Source organism: Leptosomus discolor, chromosome 9 (genome assembly GCF_034619465.1).
Source record: "Leptosomus discolor isolate bLepDis1 chromosome 9, bLepDis1.hap2, whole genome shotgun sequence".
Taxonomy (NCBI): Eukaryota; Metazoa; Chordata; class Aves; order Leptosomiformes; family Leptosomidae; genus Leptosomus; species Leptosomus discolor.
Genome location: NC_141399.1, coordinates 9,026,269 through 9,040,563, shown reverse-complemented (window position 1 = coordinate 9,040,563; position 14,295 = coordinate 9,026,269). Strand labels below are relative to the sequence as shown.

Genomic DNA, 14,295 nt, shown 5'->3' with positions numbered 1-14,295 from the left:
TCACTTATTCATATTTATAAGACCAGCTTTTTTTGTGTGGTTTTGTCTTCTCTTTTTCTTCTTAATGCTTGAGTCAGTTTTATTGCTCATAAAAATCAGTGACTGATGACCCCAGCTAGAGCAGTGCAGACTGCAGACAGCTGTTGTCCAGGCTCCCATCCACTGCTCTGCTGGTGACATGGTCGTGATTTGCAGCACTTCTGTTGTTCCGTAGTCTGCGGCTCTTTTCTGAGGAGTCATTGCCAATTCTGACAGTGACAAATGCTTGCCAAGGAATAGTGAAGCTAGTTTAAAGTGCAGAGCCATGTGTTACTAGTACACTTGACTGCGTACATACTCTGGTTTTGGTGCCAGCAGAAACCAATCTTAATTGTGTCTCCTGGAAAACATGCAAAACAGTTCAACGAGAATCTGAAGCATCTTTTCTTCTATTGAAAGTGAGAATGAATGTGCAGAGGTAGTGAAAAGGATCGTTTCCTGTCTTTGGATCCTTGTTTGGGAGCTATTTGCAGACTCCCCCCGTGATGGAGGAGCATGGTGAATGAATGCCTGTATCCAGGTTGCATTTGATAAAGACTAAGCCATGTTCTGTGCAGCCTGGTTTAGAGGTCTGTTACAGAACCTGGTTTGACTCCTGTTCAATCTTGCCTGTTCTGCCCACCAGCTAAGGACTGCTTGTGAAAGTAGAGTGGCTGCAGGGACTATTAGCCCCTTCGTTAATAAACGTACATTCTGCAGAGCTCCTGTTTGTGGCAGGCTGTTTCTGGAGGAAGGGTACCCAGAGGACAAGGTTTGCCCTGCTCTGACATTAGTGAATAGGCCTCCAGGACCCTTTCAAGCCATCTGTCCCCCAAATCGGTCATGCTTTAGGAGGTAATGGCCCAAGAAGAGAGTAGTTGCAAGAAACCAGGAGCCTAGAGCTCTTATATACTGTTAGAGAAATGAAGTGGTATAAATCCATTGGAGAGGCAATACACGCTGCTCCAGCCAACAGAAACGCCTGGAAGAAGGAGTACCTCCCTGGTGAACAAGGGAGCAATGAATGTGCCAGTCGCTTCAGCATGTGAGGCAGGACACAGCTCTTGGGTGTCCCCAGAAAGCGAAGCGTTCCCCTTTGACTTTTCCTTTGTTCAGCCACTGTCCTGCTGGTTTCATCCAGGCGCTGCGGAGGCGATCACTTGCCTCTCCGCAATAATCCCTTGCTCCTTCTCTCCCTGCCTCAGCTGCTCCAGAGCAGCGCAGATCCCTCGACTGTCATCACAGATCAGGGGATGCTGCCTGTGCCAGACGAAGTGCAGAGGAGTAAAGGCCAAACGCTGCCCTCAGAGCTATTCCCAGCACTCCCATCGACGGCAGTGCACGCTGTGTGTTTGTATGGGAGGCAGGATTAACTGAACGCTAAGGCGCTATCTTCATGAAAATAAAAAGCATCCATGCTTTCAGGCCGTTATGTGATCTGGTTCTCCCTCTTGCTTTTAGATGAGTATAAAGGAGAAGCTGCTTGAGGTTTATTAACTAATAACCAAGGAAACCTGTTTTGAGTGTCAAAATCTCATGAGGCATCTCTTCTTCTACAGAAGCTAATCTAGTATTTTGCTCAGCAGAGATGGAACAAGCATTTAACCCAGCTAATCAGGACCATCTCTTGGCATATTTTTAGGCTTTCAGCTTGATAATAAGGTGCTGCTGCTCGGGACTTTGCATCCTGTTAGTCTGCTTTAATAACTCACTACCAATATCTCGGCAAAAAGATTCTAGGCAGGGGGATGCTCTCCCTCGCATCGTCTTTGCATTCCAGACCCTGCCTCTGCTTCTTCTCCGGGGAGTTGCTAATCTCGCAGTGGTTTACTTTGTGCGTTTTGGTCCATATGTGACAACTGTGTGTCTGATCACCACAATCTCGCACAGTTATTGTACCCCAGGGAAAGAGAGCCAAAAAAACATATGGGGCTAGAGAAAACGATGTGCTTCACTGCACACAGGCGTATTTCAGAGACAACAGACTCTTTGGTATTTTGCAGAAAAGATGTGGGCTTTCCGAAATCTTCTGGAAGTGAAATCAAGTCTGTGATTTGTTTTTCCTCAACCAGTGCCACAGAAATGCAAGAATTATTCGAAAATTAGTGTTTCGGTTGTTAAGGTTTTAATAATCATTTATGCCATTGACAAATCCCAATTGCTCATTCACTGCTTCTATCAGAAAAAAAAAAAAAAAAATCCGTTATTTTTTTCTGCTGACAGTGTTGGTTTCCTGAGCAAATAGGCACACAGGTGCCAACACCTGCCCATGTATACACGCTGGGGTTAAAAGACAGGCTGAAGTGCTCATGTGAAAACAGTTGTAGACTTGCATCTTGTCTAGCCCTGCATCCACTCCCACCTCTCTCCATGGCTGCCTCTCCAGTGACTCAAAACAAGCAATTTTCTGCTCTCATCCTTTTCCTTTATCCAGCCCTCCCCGTACACGCACACAGATTTACTGCAGCCTCTTGTAGCCTTAGCAACTGCTGCTGCTTAAGGTCTGTATACTGAGGGAAAGGTAATGGGTAGGGGAAATGCCAGGGGATAAAAGGAGCATCCTAAACTGATGGAGAAGGCAGATACTAAGTTGTCTGAAATGCCCCTCAGTAGCCTTGATCCCAGCTATCAGTATTTATTACTACAAACTAGACATGAGTTTGGAAAAGGCTCTTCCTGGGCCCAGGTGTTTCCTCACTCAGTCAGTCCCAGGCTGAAAAATGGATATTATAGGAACGGGGGGCCTGGAGGCATCTGCCTGGCACCCCGAGATGTGTGCTCCCTCCTGGAGCTGCACAGAGGAGAGATGCAAGAGTAGGAAACAGACCCAGTAAGCGGAACTTGCTGGAAAATTCATCCAGCAAGTTTGTGAAATCTGTTGTAAAAGATCTTTTAAAGATCAGTCCACTTTATCCTTCTCTCAAGCTTGAGCCTGCATAGTCCCACCCGTGCTGCCTTCTGCTGTCACCAGCAGCCCCGGAGACATGGAGGGAGTCACCAGGACAGAGATGCGATGTCCTGTGCATAGTGAGCTCCTCTGTAGGGGCTAAACTTGGAGTATTTATGGCATTTATGAGCAAGTGGGGGGAAAAAAACGTTTGAGAGGCATGTCTTCACCTAACATGCCAGTATCTGGTATTCTTAGGTAGTGAACATGCTGCGTTATGTGTGTATATGCGTGAGACAAGAGTGTATTTTTGTGTGACGTTTGTGACTTGAGAAAACCTTCAGTCAAATTCCATGGTGGCTGCCTTTTGAAAACAGCTACAGAAAGTCTTCCAGGAATAAAATATGGAATTGTTAATGACATTAATGATTGTAGCACACTTTACTATGTGAAATATTCATTTAACATATTGTTATTTCAGCATTGTGCTCAGCAAGGCTGTGCTGGACTGGGTATTCAGCTATCGCCATCGTGGGCCTTACAATCACAATGTGATTATCCAACACAATTACATGTTTTGAGGCTATTAAAAAAAGCTCTCTTATGACTGCATAAAAAACCATACTGCTAGCCTATCAGAGCCTCTCGGAGTATAAAATAACAAATTAACAAAAAATAATTGCCTTTCTTAAGTATCATCAGCTTAAAAAATGCCCTGTAAATCCCTGTGTAAAGGTCTGTGTTTTTATCAAACACCTTCTTAAAGCCTTCATTACCAGCAGAAGCTGTTCAAGGATTTTTGTAGTATTAACTCAAGGGAAAGAGCCCCAAATACATCAAAATCAGGAACATTTTGCCTTTTTCATATTCATAGTTTCTTCTTTATGTGTGACTGATTTATTCTGCTGCATGCCCCCAGGGTGTGCATTGTCCAAAATAAAGGCTGCCAAAAAAAATGAGAACAGGGAGCAAGTAGGGTGGGGGGGGGAGTTCAGCCAGTGTTTTCAAATGCTCAGAGACTATTGCACATCTTGCATCCTTGTGTGTGAATTCACCTTATGGTGTTTCTTAACAAAAGCACACTCACTAAATAAATAACTTCAGCACAATGCAAGACATCGTGCCTGAAAATAGAAAGCTGCTCTGAGACAATTACTCCATGCTGTGAAATCCGCTCTCTCCTGCTTCTGTATTGTCTTAAGTTGTACTCGTGCTGCCATAGCATGTGGTTGCATTATAAAGCACTGTGACTGTGCGGTAGAAGGTACAAATGCATAGAAAGCCAGCAGCCGTGGTTATTTCAGGTTCTGGTTTTGCCTAAGAGAGCGGTTTGATTTTCAGTGACTTTTTTGCGCTCTGGCATGTATGGATGTTGAAAACAAAGGGAGCAGAAATTACTTTGACAAAGTCAGCAAAGCCGGCTCAGCAGAGTGGGCTCTCTGTGGAGAGCACAATGCCCGAATGACAGAGCAGCAGAGTGCAAGGCAGAAACTCGGAAGCCGCTGTGTGCCGGGGAACGGGCAGCTTGACAAAAGGCACCGCTCGCAAGGCCGCCCGCAAACTTTGCCCAGGTGTTGAGGAGCAGTTCATCAGGGGCTGCAGTGAGGGGGATCCTTCTGCAATGGGAAGCTATTGTTAAACACCCTGGCAGATGAACACAGACCCTTCTCCTGCCACAATAGCTGCTCACACCAAGCAAGACTCATTAAATATTCAGTTCCAGCCTCAAGCAGCTCATTAAGTCAGCAATGAGCAGTGACGCTGGTGTTGGAAAACCCTGCCTCAGTTAACATCACCATGCAGAGTCTCCTCGGATCTCTTGATGTTATTCTGCTCAGTACCTTTTCTGTGATGACCAGCTTGTGCTCTCTGCTTTGCATTAAATACAGGTAAAAAAGTCAGGTGGATTTAAGTTCTCCTATTCTTTATAGGCCTTTTCAGAGATGAGTCCTGGGGCCCAAGCTAAATGTCTATTGCATTTTTCTGTAGCAGCATATGTAATACAAGTTTGGAGGAGGAGGATGGGATGAGGGTTATATGGTTTTAGTGTCAAAAACAAACAAACAAAAAACCGTAATGTTTGAAGGATAACTTTTGTGGCAGAGCATCATGACATGCAGCAGTTACAGATGCTGTATTACTATCTGTCAGCTGCTACGCAGCAGAAACTTTTACAGTAAGCATATTTTCCCTGGAAATGCTAGTGTCTTAGGTGGATTTTGGCTTGAACTGTATGCTGGATATGTTTCTTGTGTGCAGAGTTTCTTTCTGAATGATGTATTTGAAACCTGTTTTGCAACCTCTAACTTTTGCGAGTATAATATCATATTCAGTAGTACTTAGCAGTAACATACAGAGACGCTTGTGATGGGTGGATGTCAGAATTAGAGCACACCAGAATCTGGAATTAAGATTCTATTTGTAGAAAATGCACATATGTTTTCACGCATTGATGTTTTAAAACTATAATGTCTGAAAGTATGGAGCAGAAATGGAGAAGCCGAACATGTGCAAAAGTTTTTGGCTGTCTTGTCAGAGGGCAGCTTTCACACCCTGAATCTATTTTTTTTCTTTTTCCTTTAACAGAAAGTGTTTTCAGACTGCCCACTTCTATGTGGAAGACAGCAGTTCCCCCCGTGTGGTCCCCAATGAAAGTATTCCCATTATACCTATTCCAGGTAAGACAGGCTTAATCTCCTGTGTTTGTGCTACTTGGAGTCTGTTTTAATTACATAAAGAAGAGAAGGTTATACTTGTGATAAATCATGGGGTTTTGATAGAAATTTGTATCAGTACTGCTTCATTTAATTTAAAGTGCTTTGCAATGGGGCTCTGAGTGCCAGCGCTGTATTTTTCCATAAGCACCTCTTCCACATTGTTTTAGTAGAAATTTCAGAATAACCTTTGTAAAATGTCAAAAACATGAGCAACGCTTCTTAAAACACGAAGGCATTGCATCCAGGGTGAAACCAGCTGCTCCATCGGGGCAGGCTGTGGATGAGGGATATGCAGCTCCACTGCTCTCTCGGGACCAGGGGACTTGCCCCCGACTTTCAGCATGTGCAGAGGTGGTGTCTGCTGGGTCCCAGAGAGAAAAGCAAGACACAGGGATAAGCAAACAATCTCAAGTAAAGTCCAAAGCCATCTGTTAATTTGGTGTTATTCGAGTTACCAAAGGTCAAATTCTCCTCCCGGCATTACTGAGAGTGAAGCTGGAAGCACAGTTTAGCACTGTCCTCTCTTCATAAGGTATTTCCCCTGGGAATTACTAAGTGCAGGATCCAGCTCCCTTTAAGCCGTGATGACGGAGAGCAGCTTGGTGTTAGTGGCCTTTGCAGCCGCTGCTTTGTTTGATGTTGCTAACTTTTACAGGCAGAGTTAAGACATCCAAAATGTTTTGTTCACCTCAGCCTGTCAAATGCTCATACTTGTTGCTTCAAGGTGTTTTAAGTTTCCTTGTCATATTCTGTAATTTATGTCATCGGTCTAGGATTCAATCTGCAGCTAATTAGGTTCATTTTACCAAAAAACATTCAAAGCCATCTCTGAGACACTGAAGAAACACGATTCCTAGAAAAGTGAAGGGATCCAGTTATATTTTCCTTGATTTTATTCAGTAGACATGTGTGACTTCTTTCTAGGAAGAGTCTTTCAAAATACCCATGGGATCTAAGACGAAAGGTTAGCTATTGCATTCCTACAGAAAATGTTAGGCAGTTTGCCTTGCAGCCTGATGCTGTGCCACTGAAAATAAAAGAAAACATACTGTCATCTCCTTTCCTTTCTGTGGCAGACTGAGATGCATGTCCTGGCCACCTTCGTTCCTTAGCAAGAAGCCACCCTTCTTCTCCTTCTCCTTTAGGTTAACAGGAGATGGGAGGGTTTAGGCTTGGACCACCTGTGATGAGTTTTCACAAAAGAACTTAAATAGTTGGAGAACTCTGTTCTTCCTACTCCAAAACCAGGAGGAGTGTTTTCCCTGTTGGGGCTGCTTTTGGCAATCAATTTAATGGTCCCACCATGCCTGCTTTTGTGTGATACCTCCTTAGAGCTTGTGAGGAAGAGGAGGGTCGGCCAACCTGGACTCTGTGCAGAACGGCGTCAAAACCCAGGGGATTATGAGCGCAAGGCAGTGGGAGGAGAGAAATTCTCCCCTCAGAGAGAAGTGTCTTTGGCCAATGTATAGGTTTGTTACTGTAATTGAGACAATTTTTTTCTTAAAGAAACAAGCAGAAAGCTCCATCTTCTCGTGCTATGGTCTGTGTTGCTGAGACAGTGGTTCTTCCCTTTTTCACAGGGATGTTTTAATGGTCAGTCCATTAACGACTGGCTGGCATTCGTATAAATTGTAAGATAGGCTGAAGAAGTTCCATTAAAACTGAGCAGGTGGCTGGTACCATAGGGCCAGCACGTGCACTAATGCTTCTCCAGCAGCCACTCTAGCATGTAACAGCAAGTGACTGAGAACATTGCCTTTTGGGGACATCTTCCCATGGCTAGAGCAAGCCAGGCTGTTAGACCACAGCAGGTTTGGGACTGACGTGATGCTACTGTCCGCTGCAGTGCACATTGTGGTCTGCTTAGGCTCAGTAATGCTAAGAAAGAGCTGCTCACCCCTGATAATGGGCACAGCAGATTAAGGCAGCTGCTGAGCAAGTGGTGCAAGCCGCCTTGAGAAGCTTTGTGGTTAAAAATCTGCAAGGACTGCTGGTGAGCTCGAAGGCATGTGAAGAACTGGGCCGTAGACAGAGGTTTGGTCTAATTGGATGCAAAGGTGAATCCAGCCCTCGGATTCCTAATCTAACAAGATTTTTGTGGATGTAATGGACATTTAGACACTTGAATGCAGATATCCAAGTGGACGTGCCTTAATCTGAAGCTGAATCATGCCCAGAAGGTCTTAGGAGAGAATGAACTGATGAACTTGAAGATCTTGGCACTGACAGTAAAGCTACTCAGGCCACCAAAAGCCAAATCACCCCCTGGAAGTGCCCCTCTCTGTGTGTATTAACTATTACCTGTACAGGGAGTCTGTAATGAGACTCAAAGCTAACAGAGAAATTCTAACTATGTTGGCTTTTTCCAAAGATGGGAGATACTGCCTGGAAAGATCTCGAAGCTCTGTTTGGAGATGTAGAAGAGGCCTGTTCTCTGATGTCAGCTGCTGCTCCCTCATAAGCAGCCCACTGAAATGCCTTAAAACCATTAAATATCAAAATTCTCCTTTGAACTGATTGCAACTGATGAAATGATAAGCCTCTGAACTTTTCCTCTGGAAGCTGCCAGAGGGTGTGAGAAAGTCTTACTTGCCATGTTGATCCTAGAAGCAAAACGTAAGTGGCGTTTTCACAAAAGCAAGTTCTTTGAAGTAACCTTGTTATGTTGTGAAGCCCTGTCCTTAGAAAAGAAATTTGAATAGATCCCCGTGGGACCGTGCATCTACCTCCTACAATTCAGTGGACCAACTTCTACTCTCAATTATGAGCAAGAACCACACTGATGTCAATTTAGAGCAGTGCATCTAAAGACGTTGAGCAGATTTGCCAAGGCCCATCTACAGCATATGGTGAGCTGCTGGTCAGAAGAAGCTGAGCTGATTTGGGCTGGGTGGTCCTGGCCCAGGTGTGGGGTGGCTCTGCCGGGTGTCTGGGAGCCAGGTACAGCAATGTCCTGACACAGCTTGGGAGGTTTCAGGAGTGACACTGGTGTCTCTGCCTGCCACCGCTCTGCTCCGTGACGTGTCAGCATGCTCAGAGGTAGCTTTTGTGTTTATTTCTGCGCCACCTTCTGCTCTTGTTTAGGCCAACCCTCTGTTTACTCAGGTCTATGAACTCTAAAATCTATCTGCCAGCTACCTGCGATAGGCACACAGTACAACTTTTCTGGTCCAAAATCTAAAAAAAAAAAAAAAATCTTCTTGTAAAAGAATGATTTTACCCATTTTCTGTTTCACTTCCCATGGCGTATGTGCTTAATTATTGTGCGTGAAGCCGCATCACCCATAGGGGTGTGCTTATCTGTGCAAATTTGCTCTGAGACCCAAATCATTATCATTATTCATAATTGTCTGCACTGCTTGATCTAGAGAAACACAGGACAAAGGAGATATCATTAACTGAGTCACCCACTGGATATCACAACTGAGGTATAAATCTAAACTCACATAAGCCTTGCACCTGACAGTAATGCATCTGTAATCAATGGCAGATTTCTGAAACTCCCCTGCCATTCAGCCCAACAAAATTCTTTCTCCGTCTCTCCTCTCTTTGCCTCCACTCTCAGTTAATTTTGGCCACATCCATATCATCTTTGCCTGAATCTCTTCACTGTAACATTTGGTCTTGGCAAGATCTCTTTCTTAGAAAAGCAGTACCTGTTCCTGTTTGGGCGTTTATTTTTTTCCGTAGCTGGGTCAGTACCTGGTTAAACTGTTTCTGGACTTGATCCTTTTTGGTAGAGTTGGATAAGTAAGAACAGCAGAAGCATTGTAGCTGCAGACCTGTATGTTTTGCAGCACTGCAAAACAAAATGCATCCCTTATCAGTTTTCCTTTCTTCTCATCGCAAGACTTGCTCCACAACAGCGGTGCAGAAGTGCGCTTCTGTGCAACTTGGATGATATCAACAGTGGAACTAGCACAAATTCCACTTCTACCCTCCTCCTCCTCCTCCTCCTCCTCTCCTTTGTTTCAGAGCTTTCCTGCCCTTGGGTGGTGCATTGTTCTGGAGCTTACTGGGGCTTCGCTGGTTCCTTGCCCGGCCCATGGGCGCAACGGACACCGTGGCACTCATGTCAGCAGGACTTGTTGTGAGATCGGTACAGAGATAGCTGAGGCTATGGCAAAACTCAAAACTCTGCACAGTCTTGACCACAGTCCAGGGGAACATGGCTCACAAAGAACACAATGGCTGGCCAATGCAGCTAATTCATTTCGTGCATTATTCCAGATGTCTTTCACCATTTTTAGTATAAATAATATGTCTCAGATGTGGTGCCAGTCATTCCAGCTGTGTCTAGACTTCAAGGCTCAGGAGCATTTCCCAGCGCTTGGATCAAGGTGCATGCAGTTTTAGGTGTAAAGGGCGGTAAATTAATTTTTTAACTAGTGCTGGAGTTTATGAATACTGTATTTAAAATAACCAGTGGAAGAATCTGATGGAGAAACACTCTCCTGCTTCTTCAGGAATGACTCAGTGTGTCTGCATAAGCCCAGGAAATAGCGGAGTAGCCAAGTATGTTGCAGTGAAAAAGCGTCTTGATCACCTCATGCAGTCATGTGAGGGTGTGAAGGCCAGTGCAGCCATGACCCTCCTTCATTTGCCTCTGTCTTCTCATGGTTACAAGAAAGAGTCCCATTGAGAGTCCATCTTACTAACTGTTAGCTTCTGTTAAATCTGCAGAATTTTGAAACCACCTTCCCTGTTCCTTCAATAACCACGGTTGCCTTCCACCTTTCCTGACGGATGTCAGTGGTTAGACTTGATGTGTTTTTTACAAGCTCAGTTCCTGCGCTTCTGATAACTTCTGGTAGCATCCACCCTGTGGCAAACTGTTTCTATTAAGAGACTGTAGCAAGAGGTATCTCATTTGACAAGGAAACTCCAGGTTCCCAACAGAGGCTTTGTATCTTACTGTTTTCTGCTAAGGTGTAGCTGTCTCGGGTTGCATACCAAGAGCTAAAGAGAAGAGCACCAGGACATGTCTGTGACCAGTACAGCGACAGTGTGCTGAGCACAGTGATCCTCTGGGCTAGAGACTGGTGAGGTACAAGGAAAAGTGCTAACTGCAGCTGAGGACTTATTTCTCAAGGGCATGAAGCTCTTCACCGAGCACAGAAGTAGTGTTCTTCACCTGTTTAAGGCTTTATTTCTGCTTTCTGCTCCCTGTGGATTTATGTTCCAGCACCATATTGTGAATTGTACCTATCTTCAGTTTCAATTAAATTCATGAATGCAATATTGCAAACACAGCCGTCCTCTGAAGCCAAGAAAATATCAAGGTATTTTAGGGAACATCCACCTTTCCTTTTTTTTTTGATACAAACTGCTGCTCCTGCAGCTCACCGAGGAACTTATGGTATGGTATCTAATCATGGTACTTGTAATGGAGGCTTCAGGAGTTGGCTAAATCACCCAAAAACGTGTTTTCATGGTGGCCATGTGAAATGCAGATAGATCCTTTTCCAAGAGCCATCACACTGGGCTGGAGAGCCCTGGAGTTGAACTTCCATGGGCTTAAATGTGAGGCATGTATGTAATTGATGGCATGACTGGCACCTGAGGATGGAAATATGTGAGATTAAAATTGTGTTCCTTAGCAGGCAATACCAAATAAGATCATGTTTAATGTCTGTGCTAAGGGAAAGTTCACATTATTTCATTCTCTTGGACTGAAATTGGTTTTTTGCTTAAAGGGAAGCAAGTGTATTGCTATTACATTTATAATTAATGATAACCTAATCTAAGATTTGTACAAGCAGATTTAAACTGAGCTCTTATTTTGACACATATAAAATTTTATCATTAACATCTTTATATTCCTGACTGACACATGGCTAATAGCATTGTAGTAGATTAAATCTTGAAGCAAGAGATGAATGTCGCTACAATATTACACAGGTGATTTTTCATATTCTGCTTTTTCATGAGTCTCCCCTTTATCAGAAGCCTGCCCTTGTGTTCATTTGACTTGATTATAACAAATAGATAGCAATTATCTTGCTGGAAGGACTTCTGTGTTTTTCTTTCAGCATGCCCACCTATCCAGGACTTTCAAATATATTCACAGTTTTTCTGTGCCTTTTCACTTTGAAAGGCATTTTTATTAAAAACAGTACTTGATAATCACATGATTACAAAAATGTGAGCATTGATGAGGAATAGTGTCCCAAATAATCAACTTTAGTAATTCATCATTTATCTTAATTTATTTTATTATTTGTCTTAATTACTGAGGTAAGTGGCTTCAGGAGGATTCCAGCCTTAAAGGGCTTCAGCAGGCAGTTTGATGTCCTAGAATGAAACCTGCTGTATTGCCTTTTTAGTATTTATGCAGATACAATTTCCACAGAAAGCAGACACCTTCTCAATACTAAGGGCTTTTTAGTGACTTTCTTTTACCGTAAATTAATTGATACTCGTGTTATACAAATAAAACTGTTCTTATATTTCTGGCCATTTTTTATGCAGCAAGCAATGTCATCACTCAGAAAAATTAATTATTCTAAATGAAACACAATGGCTTCAGTTGTGTTCTTATTTTAAATAGTTAAGCAAGGAGAGCCAATATACTGCAGAATTAAAGGCGCTGAACATATAAACATATATAATTCAAATGCATTAAATCTAAAATAGTTTGAAGCAAGCTGGGGACCACCCATTTTTACGCGTGGAATTACTTGTGGAGTCCAGTATTCACATGAGTTAGGGCAGGATCTGGCTGTGGAGTTGCCTGCTCAAGCATTTCAAATTCAGTCAGTGCCAAACTTTGAGCTGTATGTGAAATTTCTGACCCCTGTAAGTGCGTTCACTTCAGAGTATACACTCAATTTGTAGGTTCAGAGATTTTTGTCTAAGCTTCTCTGTAGAGGTGAACACTGATCTTAGTGGAGTTGATAGGAGTTTATCAATAACCTCTACTGGGGCAGAATTTTACCCAAGGGTATGCTGTTAATCCTTGCAATGTTCTTTATGATCAGCCACTTTTCTAGAGACAGACCAAATACAGACGTATTTGGGCTTTACATCCCCATTTAGTGCTGTGTGTAGTGTACACTTTCATATTGCCTGGTACAGCTGCGTAGATCCTATTTAAATCTGGGCTATGAGTGCCCCATTGCTGGTTGTGGAAATGAATCTGTTGGAATTGCACTCCCCATGGTTACTTGGTTACAGTGCTGCATGTAAAGGCAAGCTTTTGCTCTCTGCAGTCTTCACTCTGATACATATTGTAGCTTATGGAATGGCTGTTAGACTCAGTTTTAAGTCATAAGCATCCTAAATATTCATGGTAGGTATTCCAGCTGCTTGCAGAATTATTCCATCCCTCTTTGTAAAAAACCAAAAATCCATGAACCCCACTGAATGTGGTGTTAACAATAACTTAAATGCAAAAAAAAAAAAAAAAAAAAAAAAATCCTGGGATTGCATTCAATGTTCTCTCCAGCAGTGGGGAATAAAAGGGTGGAAGATTAATCGATATCCCAGGATTGAGTGCTGCTGGGAACAGAAGGGTGCTTGTTTGCCATGGACATGGGACTTCATTTGTCAGATGTCATAGAATCAGAATGGTTTGGGTTGGAAAGGACCTTAAAGCTGACCTAGTTCCAACCCTCCTGCCATGGGCAGGGACACCTTGCACTAGACCAGGTTGCTCTAAGCCCCATCCAGCCTGGCCTTGAGCAATTCCAGGGAGGGGGCAGCCACAGCTTCTCTGGGCAACCTGTGCCAGTGCCTCACCACCCTCAGTAAAGAATTTCTTCCTTATATCTAACCTAAATCTCCCCTCTTTCAGTTGGAAACCGTTACCCCTGGTCCTATCACTACCGTCCCTGATGAAGAGTCCCTCCCCACCTTTCCTGCAGGCCCCCTTTAAGCACTGGCAGGCTGCTGTAAGGTCTCCCCGGAGCCTTCTCTTCTCCAGGCTGAACAACCCCAACTCTCTCAGCCTGTCCTCACAGGGGAGGTGCTCCAGCCCCCTGATCACCTTTGTGGCCTCTTCTGGATGTGCTCAAGCAGGTCCATGTCTGTCTTGTGCTGGGGACCCCAGAGCTGGACGCAGCACTGCAGGTGGGGTCTCACCAGAGCAGCACAGAGGTGCACAATCCCCTCCCTCGACCTGCTGGCCACGCTGCTTTTAATGCAGCCCGGGATGCGATGGGCTTTGTGGGCCGCGAGCGCACGTTGCTGGCTCATATTTAGTTTGTCACCCACCAGCACCCCCAAGTCCTTCTCCTCGGGGCTGCTCTCGATCCCCTCATCGCCCAGCCTGTGTCTGTGCTTGGGATTGCCCCGGCCCAGGTGCAGGACCTTGCGCTTGGCCTTATGTTATTTTTCACTGAATTAAGAGGTCACATCCAGTCCTACTATGAGCCTACTGGTAGATACTTCTTTCCAGTCAGGAAAACTTTTTTGCAGAAGATGAGAACTGTGAGAGTACGCTGTTGAGAGTGGATTCTCCAGGATTACTGTCACAAACAATGTCACTAGTTTCATGGTTGTCATAAGCCAGGTTAGGTTTGTGCTGCCTTCAGAAAGGGTAGTTTCTGTGTCACTTCACTATTCCTCATGGTAATGAGTAGGATCAATCCATCTACCCCACTGACAACTAATCCTTCTTCCCCTTCCCCACAAATCAATTAGTCCTTTCTTACATTCATCAGCCAGATCAGC

The 14,295-nt window shown here is 44.1% G+C and overlaps 1 protein-coding gene across 1 annotated transcript in view; it reads left to right on the top strand.

The window, feature by feature from the left end:
• Nucleotides 1–14,295, top strand: part of PTPRG (protein tyrosine phosphatase receptor type G) — a 405,981-nt gene that overhangs the window by 360,711 nt on the left and 30,975 nt on the right. The window contains exon 14 of the mRNA XM_086470025.1: nucleotides 5,492–5,583. Coding sequence (XP_086326151.1) covers nucleotides 5,492–5,583 — 92 coding nt within the window. The remainder of the gene's footprint in view (nucleotides 1–5,491; nucleotides 5,584–14,295) is intronic.